This window comes from Artibeus jamaicensis, unplaced genomic scaffold (assembly GCF_021234435.1).
Source record: "Artibeus jamaicensis isolate MK-2021 breed Jamaican fruit bat unplaced genomic scaffold, CSHL_Jam_final contig_471, whole genome shotgun sequence".
Taxonomy (NCBI): domain Eukaryota; kingdom Metazoa; phylum Chordata; class Mammalia; order Chiroptera; family Phyllostomidae; genus Artibeus; species Artibeus jamaicensis.
The window spans coordinates 2,955,380-2,970,822 of record NW_026521850.1 but is presented as its reverse complement, the minus strand read 5'-3'; the positions used below and the strand labels follow the sequence as shown (position 1 = coordinate 2,970,822).

Below are 15,443 nucleotides of genomic sequence, written 5' to 3'. Positions count from 1 at the left end.
GCGCGGAGCCTGCTCACTGTTCCTGAACAGGTTCTGCTCCCGCCATGCTCTGGTGAGACAGACAGACTGACTGACTGACTGACTTCTGGCAAACAACCCCGCTCTGCCGCTCATGGTAGATAGAAGTTCTAGAAGGTGTACTAGCTGTGCTTGCTTCTCAGGACCTGCCGGGTTCATCCAGGTTCAAGCCAGAACTTCCTCTCACAGGAGGGCAACGCTGTGTCCAGGATGGCTGCGCCGTTTCCCAGTGGGGCGCCTGTGCCAGCCCCCCCCGTGGGGGTGTGCGGGGGGGGGGTCTCAGGCGGGGGCTGCTCTGACCGGTGTGCCTGTCGGCGTCAGAAAAGGTTCTGTGATGACTTATTTCTGCGTGCAGGGAAGACTTAGTGGCCTATCTCAGACCTAAGCAGCAGGGAACGGACCTGGTCGTTAAGGTCTCATCTGGGGACGTTAACTACTTCATTTCGTTTCCCGGAAACTGGTCCACGAAGCGGTAAAGGCCCAGCGTGGGACAAAAACGCCCTTTGTCACTGTACAGACACGCCCGGCAGCCCCGACCTAACCCACCAGTGCATCCCACGGAGGCCTTGGCTGCCGCAGGCCGGAATCAGAGGTTTGCAGAGAACACACCCTTACTCTGGGCAGCACACACTGTAAAACAGAACATGGAATAGCTGAGAGGACGGAGCGCTGCCATTTTACCCCACGCCGCACAGAAGGAACCCATTCTCCTTCTGGACAGACGGACCTCAGAGGGGCCGCCCCAGCTCACAACAGGCTTTGTGGCCACAGCACAGGCACCTCGCTCCGGGGTTTAACGCCTTCTCTCCCCGGCCCTCAGCAAGTAGCAACTGGCACTGGCTTGGGCTCCGCTGAGGTGCGGGCGTCTGTCAGGCTCTGTCGCACCCTGACCGCAATTACACGGTCCATGTGCAGATTAGCTGCAAGTCATTCTTCCACCAGGAGTGACGAGACTTCCCCGAACACACGGCGGCGCCTACTGTACCCGAGTGGCCGTCTGCGTTGGCAGGGCAGGGCAGGGCTGGGGCAGGAGGGCAGGAGGAGGGAGGGGGAATGCCTTTAAAAGAAGGGCATGACAACGGTAGCAGTGGCAGGGACAGTGGTGACACGGCAGGAACAGAGTGCGGCACTGTCACGGCGGAGTAATCCTGTGACACGCTGCCGTCGCTCCCGCCGGCGCCCTGCCGCGCCAGCCAGACATCAAAGGCCGCCCGACCCATCTTACATGCCCTCGACTGGCTAATCAGCCCATTCTTCCCTGAAGAAAGCCCCGCTCAATCCCCCGCTCACGGGGGCACCGTCGTCCTGGTGCCCATCTGCTGGCGAGGGGCAGCAGAGGCAGGCGGCGGCTTGCTCTCTCCCTAGTGGCTTCTCAAGGTAAGGACAATGCTGGCTTGAGGACCCCCCCCCCACTGCTCCCCTGCCTGGGCTTCGCTCTCAGATCTGGGGGGGAGCTGCTGCCTGGATTAACGCTCGCTAATGGGACCCCAGTTGGCGAAGCAGATCACCTGTGACAAGGACCGGTTGCTCAGATGTGTAGGGAGAGAAATAAACAAAATAGGTTCCTGACCAGTATCTGCCTGTCGGGTCTCTGCTCACCTTCTCAAAGTGTCCGAATGTGAGAGATGGTGGCAGGACAGTCACTCTCGGACCTCGTGGCAGGCCTCACGGTCTGTCACATGCTCAAAGCCAAAGTTAGCAGGTGCAGGTGTCAGCCAGCCAGGGACGGAAGCTGCCTCTGGCGCACTGCACCGGAGCCCCGCAGAGTATCCACCTGGGCGCAGAGCCGAGGCTGGGGCAGGGCGGGGCCCAGGACGGGGCAGGGCGGCAGCAGGCGGTGCCCTGCATGTGTAGCCAGCCTGGCGGAAACCTAGGTTGTGTCCCAGTCCCCCCGGCCCGGGGCCGCCGGGAGCAGCGGCGTGGGAGAGGTGCCCACCTCACAGAGATCCCCGAGAGCTCCCACGGTGAGGGAGCAGCCACGCGGATGAGAAACCCCAAAACAGGAACTGGTGCCGGGCAAACTCTTATCCGGTTTATGTAAAGAGCCTCATGGACACCAAGTCCCCGAGCGGATCATGCTGGGGACGCTGGAAGCCACCTCGCCGGGCTCCCTGCATGGCCTGCACTGGCCCGCAGACACCTCACGCTGGTGGGCAGAGCGGCCTCGGGGAGCCGCCGCTCGCAGACTGCCCAGCTCTGCTGCTGAGGAGGTGGGGGCTCCGGGAGGCCGGGCAGACACGGGGTCCGGAGCTCACGGCTACAGCAGACGGGGCTGGAAGTGAAGGCCACGGCCGAGACCCCCAGACCGGTGGTTGCTCCCAATGCCGGCAGTCCTCCCACACCACAAACACAGGGCCCTGGCCAGCCCGAGGACGCCCCTGGCCCTCCTTGGGGACCACACAGGACAGACCCAGCGCTGCAGCCTGCAGGAGGGGGGTGTGGCCTCAGGCCATCTACAGGCATGGAGGGCGCGTGTGTTCTGGTACTTGTCACGGGGACACATGCGGAAGGAAGGCTACCCAGTGAGAGGACCCGCCCCAGCACCCCCCGGCCCAGTGCCCCACCCGTCTGTCCCACCATCCTCCTGGCCACGCGAACAAGGCCAAAACGCTGACCACCCCAGCTCCCTGCCGCGGGGCTCTCATGCACCGTGGTCCGAGAGACTGGAGCCCCGCCTAACGGGACACTGTCTTTGGGAGAGAAGGGACTTTCACAACTAGACAGAAATCAAGTCGGAACCTCCTGAAATCTGAAGACGGACTCAGAGCCCAGCAGCCAGCCCGCGGGGCAGCGGTCCTCCCTCTGACCAGGCTCTCTGGGCCCAGTCGCTCTCTGGTGGAGGGAGAGCCCTGGGCCCGCCCTGAGTGTGCCAGCCCAGCCTGCAGGTGGGGCGCACCCCCAGCGGGCTTCAGGGAGCCCCCAGAAGTCTTCAGGCAGGTCCTGGGGGCTTTGCAGGCAGGAGGTCAGACCCTGGCAGTGAAGACAGCCGCCATGTCTGGGCCCGACAGGACACCAGCGAATGTGCTGGCAGCCCGGACACCCGATGACCAGGCTCCCACTCCCGATTCCGGGCACTTACTGTGTGGAGGGAAGGGCAGGTCCTGGTGACGACTGACTGCAAAACCTGAGGGAGGAGAGCGGACACCGGGCACCTGGCAGCCTGGACGGAGCTCCCCACGCCCACCGGACGGCATCCGCCTGTCTCGAGACAAGCCTGGCGGTCTCACCTTCTCACGGCTGCTTTCCTCTTCTTCACCGCCGGGCCGCTGAGCTTTCTGGGGGCGTCCCTCAGCCCAAAGCTCTTGGCCACGTGGCCGAGGTGCAGCGCGCGGACGTGGAAGATGTGCTTCAGCTCCTGCGGGTAGGTGGTGTAGGCACGGATGAAGGACTGCAGGGCTGTGGGGAGACGGGGGCGGCCGTCAGGCAGGGCGCGCGGCCGGCAGGCAGCGCTCGCTGAGACTCACAGCTGCACTCACGCGTCTGATTCCTCAAAAGGAAAAAACAACCCCCGAGCCCTACAGGCCCCAACTAATGATCGTTTGAATACGCCCAGTATCACTCAGACCTGACTACGCAGCTTCTAATAACCTGGGGGCAGGGGCCCCACCCTGGCACAGAGGGAAGCAAAGGAAGGGGTGAGGGAAGCAAGAGTGATCAACATAGGCTATCACCTTCTTCCGGAAAAATGAGACTGTCAGACTTTCGGGCCAGGAAAAAACTTCCTTGGTAAATTTGATTTACTCTCCAATAGTCAGTGATTGCAAATGTTATGGAACTCAGAAGGTTCACAGGCTCTGGGACTGTCCTCGTGTTTATCAAGAATGAATGACATTACTGCAAATGGCGGCCGGCCCCCCCACCCGATTCTGAGGACCCCGGGGCCACTTCACTGAGTGCTCCTGGGGCTTTAAAACCAACCTCAGGCTCAGGTATCTGGGGCTCACTGGTACAGGCTTCTTACCCATTCAAGGAACGTGTGAGAGAAAATGAAACAGGATTTTTAAAGGAAAACAAAATGATTAGATTTCCAAAATAGTTGACAGAACAGTCCACCCCTTGAGAACCACTAACAGTTTACAGAAGTCCACCGGACAGCGGACCGTGAGAGTTGCGGGCTTGTTCTGAAGTTGAGATGGTCCCCGTTCCACGCCCCTAATGGGGGACAGCCAGACTCCGTTCCCAGGAGGGTGGAGCTCTGGCCATATCCACTCCTGCTCCTTCAAGGAAAGGTCTTCCTGTAGCTTGTTCCCTGAGTATCTTGTAGCACGAATGAAAACCAAGTGCCTGCCCCTTCTCACCCAGTGGCAGGGCAGGAGCGCCCCCACCCCATCACTGAGCACTGCACCCCAAGCCTGGCCTGAGGCCCGACCAGCAGAGCCCGGCGCCGCCACATCTGACGGAGGCAGGCAGGCACTGAACAGCAGCCCCTCTCACCCTCACTCTGTTGAGCCACTGGACTGGCAAGTTTGCCCACAGCTTAAATGCAATATCCCAGCAGCACCTTGAGATTGGCGTTTATGAACAGTAATAAAAAGTGTCATTTTAGCAGATCAACTCCGAAAAGGACCCTGGGAACCCACCAAAGCTCTGTTTACTGAGCAAAGTGAACTCCTTTTCCCAATCGATGAGAAATGAAAACCCAGGCAGCTCTTCTGCACCCCTCTCTTAAACCCGGGTGTCCTCCCCTTTTTAATTAACTGGGGACTAACCAGTTACTGCCTTTCAAAGGAAATCTTTAACAACGCAGATGGCCCAGGCTACTCGGCGGGTCCGACGCCAGGGTCCAGGCACGGCACTGCATGTGCCCACCCTCGGAGAGGGAGGCTGCACAGCCGCCAGGGCCCGGGGCCTGGGCCTCTTCTCCGCGCCCGGCTTCCTCCAGCCCTGATATTCCCTCCCCTGGGCAATCAGACCGAAACCATCCACACCAAGCCAACCCCACCCAAGACTTGGTGCTGCTTTCCAAGTTGCTACCCAAATGCTGACCAAGCCCCTCCCCCTCCTCTGCTAAAGCAGACGGACCACGCCCCACGTCTGCCTCATCTCCACACCAATCCTGATAGCCGGGTCTGGAAACACCTGTCCCAGGATACGAGGGGGCCCCACCCACAGCTTCACGGACACAACAAGTCTTCCACAAAATGGCAGGAAGCACTTTCTCCCTGGACCACCGCCCATTTTCTCGTACCCTCCTTGTCTGCAGACTCCTGCCTCACTGGGCAGTGACGTGTGGCCATCCTCACACCCTCACACAGACCCCCACGCATGGGAAATCCAGAGAGGTGGGGGTCTGGGATAAGTCCGCAGCTGAGTGCAGGCTCACGCCGGCCGGCCCCGTGCACAAGGAACCGGCTGCGGGCCCAGGCTGGAGGGAAGCAGCAGCCGTCTCTTTGGGACGAGGGACAGAGCTGCAGCCGGAGCGTGAGCGCTCCGTGGCCACTGACTCCTACTTCAGAGCCCGATGATTTTTAAGGGAAATCTATTTTAAAATACCCTACACAGACATTTTGCCCTTTTTCATAGAATCGAGTTTACTCCTGGGCATCTGATCAGGGTGGTGGTGTCTCACGAAAGACACTGAGGGTCCAGAAGGGCGGGCAGAGCCGACGGCAGCCAGGAAGTGCCAGCAGGTGCAGAGGGCCCGCTCCTCCCGGCCCCACCCAGCCTGCCCGCACGGCCCGAGGGGTGCACACCGCCCCAGGTTGGGATGCTCGCATCTTGACCCGCATCCACAGCCACCACTGCCCACGGGAAGGGGCACAGTCACCATTCTTTAAGAGACGAGGACTCAAGCCCAGGACCCTGCCTGCCTGACACACGGAGGGGGGCGGCTGACTTGTCCTGGGGGCTCTGAGAAGAGGTGGGCGGGGTGAGCCACGGGAGCAGGGTGACTGGCAGGGAAAGGCCTCCCCCAGGAGCCTGAAGACCAAGCTTTTATCACCACAAATTTCACCACCTGAATCTCTAGCTAAAGAGACGCAGGAAAGGAGGGGGGTGGTGACTGACAACAGTGAATGCTGGTCATGAACAAGGACAAGGTCAGAAAGGTGGGCGGAAGGCACGTGTGCACGTGACCCCACTTCCAGCCACTTCTCTGCCAAGAAGGCAAAGCCGGTGGCCTTGTGAGCGATTCCCAAGGCGGCTCTGAAGCAGCACAGCTGGGAGTGCAGAATCTGCATATGCAAAAGCCGGCACCACTCGTGGGGTGTGGGCTGTCCGGTGCCGTCCCAGTGGGGCCACGTGCATGTCTCCCCATCCCGCCGGAACTGAGTCCGAAGTCTGGAGAAAAGCCAAGAGCAAAGAGCTTCCTGTCTGAAGTGGGGGACCAAGACAGTGCACCCCAGGAATCAATCAGCACGAGAACGACGACACCTTTCACTCCTTCCTGGTAGGAAACCGAGAGGGACTGGCCTCACGCCAACAGGCCCTCAAAGGAAGACAAGCACCTCTGTCTGGTCGTGGCGGTAACGAACCCCGAGGTAACAACAAGAAACCACAAAACCAGTCTCTCAGGGCCGTCACTGTGACTTTCCCCCCGTGACCCAGACGCCTGAACACAGCCACGGTCTCCCAAGAATGTCAGAAGTGCGCCTGGCACCCAGGTCGAAGGTGCTGGTGCGAGTCTGCTTTCTTTTCACTGCAGCTTCGTCAGGAACCCTGCGACTCCGCAGGGCAAAGCGGCACCGGGACAAACGCTCCCCTCGTCCGTCCCTGGGGAGGCTCTTAGGGAAACGTGCTGATTTCACTGAGACTGTCATCGGGCCCCGGGTGGGGACGAGGCGCCCGGTCACACACGTGTCAGGGGTCCCGGGGCCACCGCCAGGCCTTCACCTTCCACCTAGTGCAGCTCCGAGCGGTTCGGGGGCAGGCCCACCCGAGGTGCGCGGGAGACGCTCAGCAACGCGGCGCACTAGCCCGCGTTCACCGTCTCCTCCCTGAAGTCCACGGTCGCCCACAACCCACCCCCACCTCTGACCCTCCGACAGCCCCCATCTCACTCAGGCGACCTCAGGCCCTCAGACAGCCTCCAAGCCAGAGGTGACCCGGAAGACGAGCCTCTGCCCCTCGGCCCACCCTCCGCTCCCCCCACCAAGTTGCCTTCCTGAGTTCCTGGCACCTCTGCTCCCGCCGCCTCGAATGCCCGCTGTCCAGGCCATGGACCTGACCCCTCGGGGTCTTGCTCCAGTGTAACCTCACTCCAATCCTCTATTTAAGTTGCACCGTCGCCCTGACCAGTGTGGCTTGGCTGGTTGAGTGGTTCCCCACAAACTGAAAGATCGCTGGTTCGATTCCCAGTCCAGTCCCTGGTTGGGGTGTGTACGAGAGGCCACCGGTCGAAGTTTCCCTCCTTCTTCCCCCTCCCTTCACCTCTCTAAAAAACAGACAAATATTTTTAAAGCATTCTCTGCCCTGTTATCCTCTTCATAGCCCCATTTTCTGCTCCATTTTTCCATAGTTCTGATCCTCTTTTTAAAGCTTCTCAGATCTTTAGAAAATTGCTTAACTTTTATTTATTTTCAGAGAGAGGGAGAGAAACATCATGGGTGGTTGCCTCTCATGCATCCCTAACTAGGGACCTGGCCCACAACCCAGGCGTGTGCCCTGACTGGGAATCAAACCGGCGACCCACTGGTTCACAGGCCAGCAACTCAATCCACTGAACCACACCAGCCAGGGCCATAGTTCTGATCTTTCGATAGAGTAATTTACACACAATGTATTTGTTATATTTATTACGCTCATTGTCTCCACCCCCAGTGGAATCTTGGAAAGCTGAGGCTTTCTGCCCGCGTTCACCCCCCACATGCCCCAAGCAGCTCAAACAGCACCCAACTCACACGTGTTTGTTTCACGAGTTTTTACAAAACCTCAGTTCATGGAAGGAAGAAAAGGACGCTGGGGTGTTCACACACAGAAGTCCTCACTCACCGGCTCTGCCGCAGCCTCACGGATTCGAACCAGCTCCACCCCTCGGCCCCTCCCCAGCACCTCTCTTGCCCATTCTTCTCTGTGCTTTCAAAGAGGACCTGCTCAGGGGTGGCCCGCCAGCCCCTCCCTGCACCCCCAGTCTCCATCTCCACAGCCACCGCCACTGACACGTCACCCCCCCCCACTCCGTTGTCAAAGGAGAAAAATGGGTCCCTAGGACCCCCGTGGCCAGGCCGGGGCTCTGGTCCTCACGTAGGCCGAGGTTAAGCCTCGTTGGTGCAGGACGTGGGGAAGGATGAAGTCAGCACTGAGTGTCCCTTCGAACCCCGTGCCTGCTTCCGAACCCCGAAGAATTAGGGGATGGGAGGCTCTGGCTGGTGAGCAAGGACGCCCGTCCAGCCTCTCGGCCCGCCTGGGAGTGTGTGGGTGGAGGCTCGGGCCAGCCGCTGCCCGTCACCAGGGACATGACTGACCTCTCTTCGCCCAGGAGACCGTCTTCTCGCTGGAGTGCACGTAATCTTCAAACACTGTCTGCAGGACCGTGGCTCGCTCCTGGATTTCCTGGGGGCCAACGGCCTGGGATTTCTGGGGGGGGGTGCGGAAGGATTAAAGGAGAGGCAGATCAGAGTCGGGAATAATGAAGCAGTTTATGATGGATTTAATAACAGTGAAGCCACACAGTAACCACCTCGGGGCCGACTGGGGTAATCCCTGCAATATTGCTGGAGAAAAAGGCAGCGCCAGAGACGTGCAAGCCGGCCAAGACGAGGGTGGCGGTGTGACGAGGCGGGCCGGGCTGCTTGTCTGTTTACTTATTTACTTACTTTTCTCCCCAGCATCTTGTCACTCCTGTGTACAGTGACAGTCCACTGGGGGCACTTTGGAACCTTCCAGGTCCAATTCAGCCGTTTGAAACATCACTGAACCTGAGTCTCTTTCCAAGGACTCTGGCACCTCCTCCTTGGGCCTCGGAGCCCGGGGCCCAGGCTCCCCCGAGGCTCGGAGTGCCAAGTGCCGTTCCTCCTTCCAGGGGTGGGGCGGCCTTTCAGTGCTCCTGACTCATCACTGGGGACACTACGCTGGGTTCCTGGGAACCCGGGGAGGTGTGGGCTGTCCCAACCAACCGCCCGTCTGTAGGAAGTCACATCTGGATGCGACTGGATATAGGTGAAACCTCTTTTCATCCTTGAAATCTCACAGAAAAGATTTCCTTTGTTTGTAGCCCCCCCAAAACGAGTGAGTGGTCTTTGTTTCCATCTTACACGTGGATGTTGAGAAGGAAACTGAGACGCCAAAGAACACGGTCTCAACCCCATGTGGCGGACAGGCCGGCCCTCTGAGTGCTGCTGCCTGGCCCCCCCCCCCCCGCCCCGCCACAGGAGTCACCGGGGTGAGCCCAGGGAGCCTGCCCCGCCTGACCTAGACTCCGAGTCCCTTCCACTTTGAAAGCTGCCAGAGGAGAACAAAGGGAGAGAAGGAAAAGCCTCATTCTCCGGAACCGACATTCATCTCCGTATTGGGAGAGACTGGGAACAGCCAGAAATGTTTTTAGTTTAGTCACATCGCTCCTGCTCCCTGCTTGCTGACGGCTGTCTGGCTGCTCCCACGTGCACGGTCCCCCCGGGGGCTCTCTCCACGCACGTGTCAGGAGAAGAGTCACTCTGGAGCGTGTTACGAAAGTGGACATTTGCTGCTGTCATTGACAAGGGTTTTCTCACTCTTTCAACTGACGGGAAACGCAAACTTTCCCGAGCTGCCCTCCTCTCGTTAAGCCGCCTCCGCAGCGCAACTGTCACCTTCCTCGCGTAAAAAAAAAAAAAAAAAAAAGAATGTGAAATTAGCGAGGATGCCCTTTCCCCTGGCGGCCAGAATCCTCTGTTATTAAAAAGTAAAGCACTTTAATAATGAAAACTTTTTCCTCTTTTTCCTGTGTTTTAACTGTTTAAAATTAATGAGAAGGGCAGAGTGGCTGTCAGAGCGATATTGAAAGCCGGGCAGCCAGGACCGAGTAAGCACAAAAATCCCTCCAGAGTGTTAAATAAACAGAGCGGCAGCCCTCTCGGATCCCTCTGTCGGTTATTGTATACACTCTGTAACAGCTCTCAGAATAGATCTGAGAGCCGGGGAGGCAGGGAGGGTTCAGAATTCCAATAAAGGCCTCAAATTAAAGACAGCCTGGTGCGAATTCCAGGAGAAAATTAAAGAGACCTCAAGCTTAAGTGACAGGTGACTTGCTTCTGTGACACAACTGTCAGGGGATTTAGTGATAATGTGGCAATATATTACAAAGGGCTTTTCTTATTCCCCCCTTTAGGTTTCAAAATGAGGCATCTTTTCTTCCCAACCAAAAAAAAAAAATTACATATACACACACACGCATAAAAAATGTGAGTGTGCGTACAAGTGGAATATGAGGAAAAGGCATTAAAACTAGGTTCACATGTCTGAAATGATGAGGTCAGTTTCAGTAAATGTGAGAAAAAGTTAATGGCAGAAAACACAATATACTTCTGAAAAAGTGTGTCTTATCCCCCCCGAAGCCCACTTCCAGAAATACATTATTTCAAACTTGCCCCCCTTGAGAACGAAGGAGGTATTTTTTGGTTGCCTTCTGGGGAGGACAGTCTAAATTTAAACTGAAGACAGAAGGGCAGAGCTGCACTGCACCGGCTCAGCCCCAGACAGACGTGCGCTCCTGTAATGAGGGGGGTCAGGTCCCAGGCGGCACGGGAGCCCCCGCAGGCCTGGCTCGCACACCCTCAGAGCGGCGTGGACACGGTGTGGCTAATGAAGCCCACTGGCGACGAGCAGCCCACACGAGTCTGGGAAAGCGCCCCCCCCAGTCTGCCCGCACTCCACACCCTTTTGCTGGAAGAACTGACAGATCTCAGGGAGAACAGATGCTTGGAAAGAGGCAAACAAGGGGCTAGTGATCTTATTTTAATTTCAATGCCAATGTCTTCCGAAGCTGGTGACAGTTTTTGTTAGGATACATTTACAGACATATTTCATAGAATGAAATAACTTATAGGACAGATGTGTGTGTGCGTGTGCGTGTGTACTTGGAAGGTAACAATTCCACACCTATCAAGAAGCAACAGATGAGCTCCAGATAACTCTGCCCAATTATTTCTGTTGTACAAACTTCTAGGCGGGAGCCGTGATAGGGGAGAGTGGCTTTTCTGCAGGAAGCACAAGTAAGTTTTGATGTCATCAACTTCCAAAGTATTTTGTTTTAATCAGTTTATTGCCAAGCTGAGTTTTACCCCCAAAGTCCCTAGAAACTTCTGACTGCCTCCCGGTAAAGTTGGGAGATCAAATGTATTCTCTTTGTAGTGGGTGAGTGCACACACACCCAGACACAGCTGTGTATATTTTATACACCTAAATATGAAATATACATTTTACAGAGACTTCACTCGCTTGCTTCCTCTTCACAGGAGCCCAAACACGTACATGCCAAAGGGACACTCACAGCGGAGTTCGACCGAGCGGCTGGGGGGGGGCAGTGTAACGAGCTGCCCGGACACGTGCGGGAGAGGCCTGGCCGCCGGGCCCACTCCCACCCGTCTGCCCTGGTCAGAACAGCCAACGGACATACTGCACTTTCACTGAAACCGGCAGGGTGGGCCGGGGCCCTGCCTAACCCTTCCGCCCTTCACGTGAGTCATGCACAGCAGGCACAGTCAGGCTGTGAACCACGTGGTGACCAGTGACACGGTCCATTCAGTTCAGCTGTGCTTTGGCCTCTGCCTTTAAGCTGCACTGGGTCAGACAAGTCAGCCTTTCACGAGCATGACCTCTAGAACCTGGTGCGGTTTCTGAGTGAACCAGGTGTTCTGGTGTCTGTGAAAGCCCACCCTTGCTCAACACTTTTCTTTTTAAAAGCAAAGACCTCCCAACTTAAAAAATATCAGAACACTCTACTATTATGATCTGCCAAGGCAGGGCCCGGGCCTGGATGGACTTCCACAGCCGGTGTGCAGAGAGCACTTTACGCTTCGTCTCACGCCTGCCAACCACCCTCTGAGAGGGGAACTCTGGTTCTCCCCATTTTACAGATGGGGAGACCGAGGCCAGGAGAGGCGAGCCGGCCCGTGGGGCAGCACTACCGGCTGTGAAGCGAGGACTCAAACCCCAGTGTGTGTGACCCTGGGCCTGCCCTCCAGGCCCCGCAAGGCTTCAGGGTTGGCCAAGGCCAAGGCTCCAAGAGGAAAGCAAGCCTGCCAGGCCACAGAGGGCGATGGTGGAAAGGGCTCTGGCTTGTTCTTGAGGAGTAGAGGGGACCACAGCTGCTCTGCCCCTCCTCCGGGGACTCTTCTCCCAGAGGGCTTACGGGCCCCGCCCCCCCAGACTCGCAGTGCACACCGGGCTCCGGGGTGAACGCCTGCACCAAGGCCGGGCCCGCAGTCTCAGTGAAGGCCGGACCGGCCACCTTCCCTGTCTTGGCCACAGTCCACTGCCTGGCTCCCATCTCCGGGGAGCAGGCAGATGCTCATGTTCGCTCTCAGTGCCACAGCGAAAGGCTCCATGTCACTCAGTGGTCTAGAACTCCGTATCTGCTACTGGCCAACGTGACAATAACGGTAACAACTAGCAGCAACAACAACCAAAAACGCCCTTTGGTGCCTATGCTCAGTTTCTGGGTCATTTCTTCCCCCATCCTCCCAGGTCGTGCGAAAAGAGTACTATTATCACCACAACTTCACACATGAAGAAGCCGAGGACCATGAAGGCCCAAGAGTGCCCAGTCACAGTGCTGGGAAGCGAGATCAGGAGTGGCCTGAGGCCACACTCTCTCTCGGCCCCTCTGCACGCCTCCTCACATGGCGCCGGAGCTGTCTGGGGCTCCAGGAAGGATCTGCGGGCACGTGAAACGCCCTGACCGGAACTGGCCGTCAGTGCAGAGGGACAGAGGGGCGCCCAGGCCCTCAGTTCCTGGTCGGCCCCGACAGCACGCTGTCAGGAAGGCATGGTCCCGAGTCGAGTGTGGCTGCAGACACCTGTGAAGTGACCCACCCGTCGGTGGAGGTTTTGCCCACCTCTGTGGCTCCCGGGGAACTGGCTGGGAGCCACTCACTGACCAAATCTCACTTACGACGCAACGGCAGCTGACCTGGCCTCGTTCAGACGGGACAGCACTCCCTCGTCTCAGATTGGTCACTGCTCGGGGGGCATGCTGTCACGTGAGAGCACGGGCTCTGAGGTCCCACTCTTGCCTCCCAGCAGGACGGACGCTGGCAAGTGTGCCCTGTCCATGCTCCTTCACCTCTGCAGCCTCGCTGCCCCCCTCCGTGAAGTGGGACGGTGGCCCAGAGGGCACGTGCTGCGGCCCTCCCCACCCTGAGATCAGTCTCCTCACGGACTCCGCACGGAGAGGGCCTGAGTCAGGTCGGTGCCGGCGAGTCCCTGCCTCGGGGAGAGTGTCCACCCGAACAGACACAGGCTGGTGGGGAAAAGAAACCCCGAAGTTTGACCTGCTTGGCTCCGACTTTCTAGTCTATCTTCAGGCATAAAAAAAGAAATGTAAAGTACCCAAGTAATGAACGCTTTGCGGACGGCACCCCCCAACGCGCGCACATGTACCTGTGGTGTGTGCCGAGGGCAGAGCTGGGGCAGGTGGGGGAGCGGCTGCCACACGGGAGGGGAGCCTCCGGGAGGGCCCCCCGGCCCAGGTCTCCACGGGGGACAGCACGGGGGGCAGACCTCTTCTCTCCAACCACCTCACCCGCGCTCTGTGTCCACGGCACACGCTGAAAGAAGGGGTGAGCAAAGGGCGCCTGGAAAGAGACGCAGCGGCACTGACTTTTCTCTCGCTGTCCTGAGCGGACAACCCCGGCGAGGAGCCAGCAGCCAGAGCGTGTGACCCGGCCTGGTCCTGCGAAGCCGGCTGCCACCCGGCAGACTCCCGGGATGGACTGTGGCCCACTCGCTGGATGAGATCAGGAAACACAGCCAGGAGCAACGGAGAGAGAAACAGCCAGATCTGGCCTCGTTTCATGTCCCTGATCCTCAAACACGTACTTGGTTTGACGGAGGAAACAACAGTCCTATCACAAAGTCTCCGCTACCTCAAATCAAGACGGGCGTCGCTGCTGCGAGCGGCAGACACGATGAATAATAAACTCACCTGGCTTCCCCGTCGTCTCCCTTTAAGACAGTCGTGGCTTGTCAGAACAGACAAAATAGCTTCCATCTTCATCTCAGAAACGCTGGAGAAGGAAGGGCAGAGCAAAATAAACTTCTCGTTCTTTCAAAAACATCCAGGCTCCTGATGTGTAAAACTGGCCTGTTCCCAAGCAGACGTGAAGTGGAAGCTACACATTACGGAAGGGGGACCGTTGGCCTGAGCCGTTAGGGACTTGGGAGGAAGAGGACTCCTGCAACCCTCCAGGGGCAGGCGGGCCACGTTCCCGACCAGTTCCCACCTCCCATAGGAACGTTAACTGTGTTGCGCTTATAATCTCCTTTATAGGGACCGTGTCGTTATTTCTTAATAAACTTTGAGTCTAAGTAAGTAGGCCTGGTTATTGATCTATTATCTTGACTTGAGCAGGAGATGGTGAAATGTCACTGGAAATATTTCAGACAGCCCCCTTTGCTTTTTGACTTAAGAAACAGGTTGGGGGTGGTGTGGCACCCAAGACCCTGCACTGAGGGGATGCACAGCAGGGAAGGCCCACCGGGGCCCAGCCCCTGCCCTGTGCGTGCCAGAACCCTCCTCCGGTGACCCTGAAGGGGTGTCCATGACTCTCATTTCTTTGCTCCTAAGGTGGGGGGACAGCACCCTCTGCTGAAGCCAGAGCCACGCACAAGCGGCCGAAAGCAGAGTCTGGGCTGGGTCGTGACCGGAGCCAGCAGGGGCCAAGCAGAGCCGCTGCCCTGCCTGCAGCGGCACCCGGGGAGCCTGCCCTTCAGCCGCCACAGCATTCGATGGCTGGAGTGCATGCAGCGTGCGTCAGAGACTAATGGGACGGGAGTGGCGGAGACACTTCCCAGGGAGGAGGGGCAGGGAAAAAGAGAGCGGGGGCGGGGGCCGACCACAGATCACAGGAAGATAAATGGTCTTCGTGTACATTGTTTGTTGAAGTGTGACGGCAGGTTACAGCAGGAGCAGCCACCTCTCTTGTGGGACAAGGCGGTTCTCCCCTCTCCCCAAAGGTCACCGTGCAGGAGCCCTGAATGAATACGTCACGTCTCTGACAGCCACTCATTCACCTGGGATGTGTCGCCAGGCCCAGTGCGCCCCCAGCCCCCTCTCCCTGCAGCGCCCAGCCCAGCAGGGGCCGGAACCTCTGTGCAGCAGTGAGAGCCGACTGGGAAGGCGGGGTTCGTGCTGGGGGCAGGCGCCAGGGAGATGCTCGGGGCTCCTGGGGAAATCTGTGTCTGCTACGAGAGGGAAGGGCGACGGCTCTGGGTGCGCCTGGCCTTACTGACGCCTGGGTGTCTGGAGGAGGAGGAAATACAGCCCAGTCCCATCCTCTCCTTCATCTCCT

The 15,443-nt window shown here is 58.3% G+C and overlaps 1 protein-coding gene across 4 annotated transcripts in view; it reads right to left on the bottom strand.

Annotated features, from left to right (window-relative positions):
• Positions 1-15,443, bottom strand: part of DDX31 (DEAD-box helicase 31) — a 63,749-nt gene that overhangs the window by 12,288 nt on the left and 36,018 nt on the right. For 2 of the 4 annotated variants that reach the window (XM_053667763.1, XM_053667762.1), the window contains exons 17-20: positions 14,078-14,159; positions 8,421-8,532; positions 3,246-3,414; positions 3,098-3,142 (exon numbers count right to left, since the gene is read on the bottom strand). In XM_053667763.1, coding sequence (XP_053523738.1) covers positions 3,098-3,142; positions 3,246-3,414; positions 8,421-8,532; positions 14,078-14,159 — 408 coding nt within the window. Of the gene's footprint in view, positions 1-16; positions 649-3,097; positions 3,143-3,245; positions 3,415-8,420; positions 8,533-14,077; positions 14,160-15,443 lie in introns of those variants that run through there. The other 2 variants (XM_053667764.1, XM_037158582.2) reach the window with 2 other exon arrangements.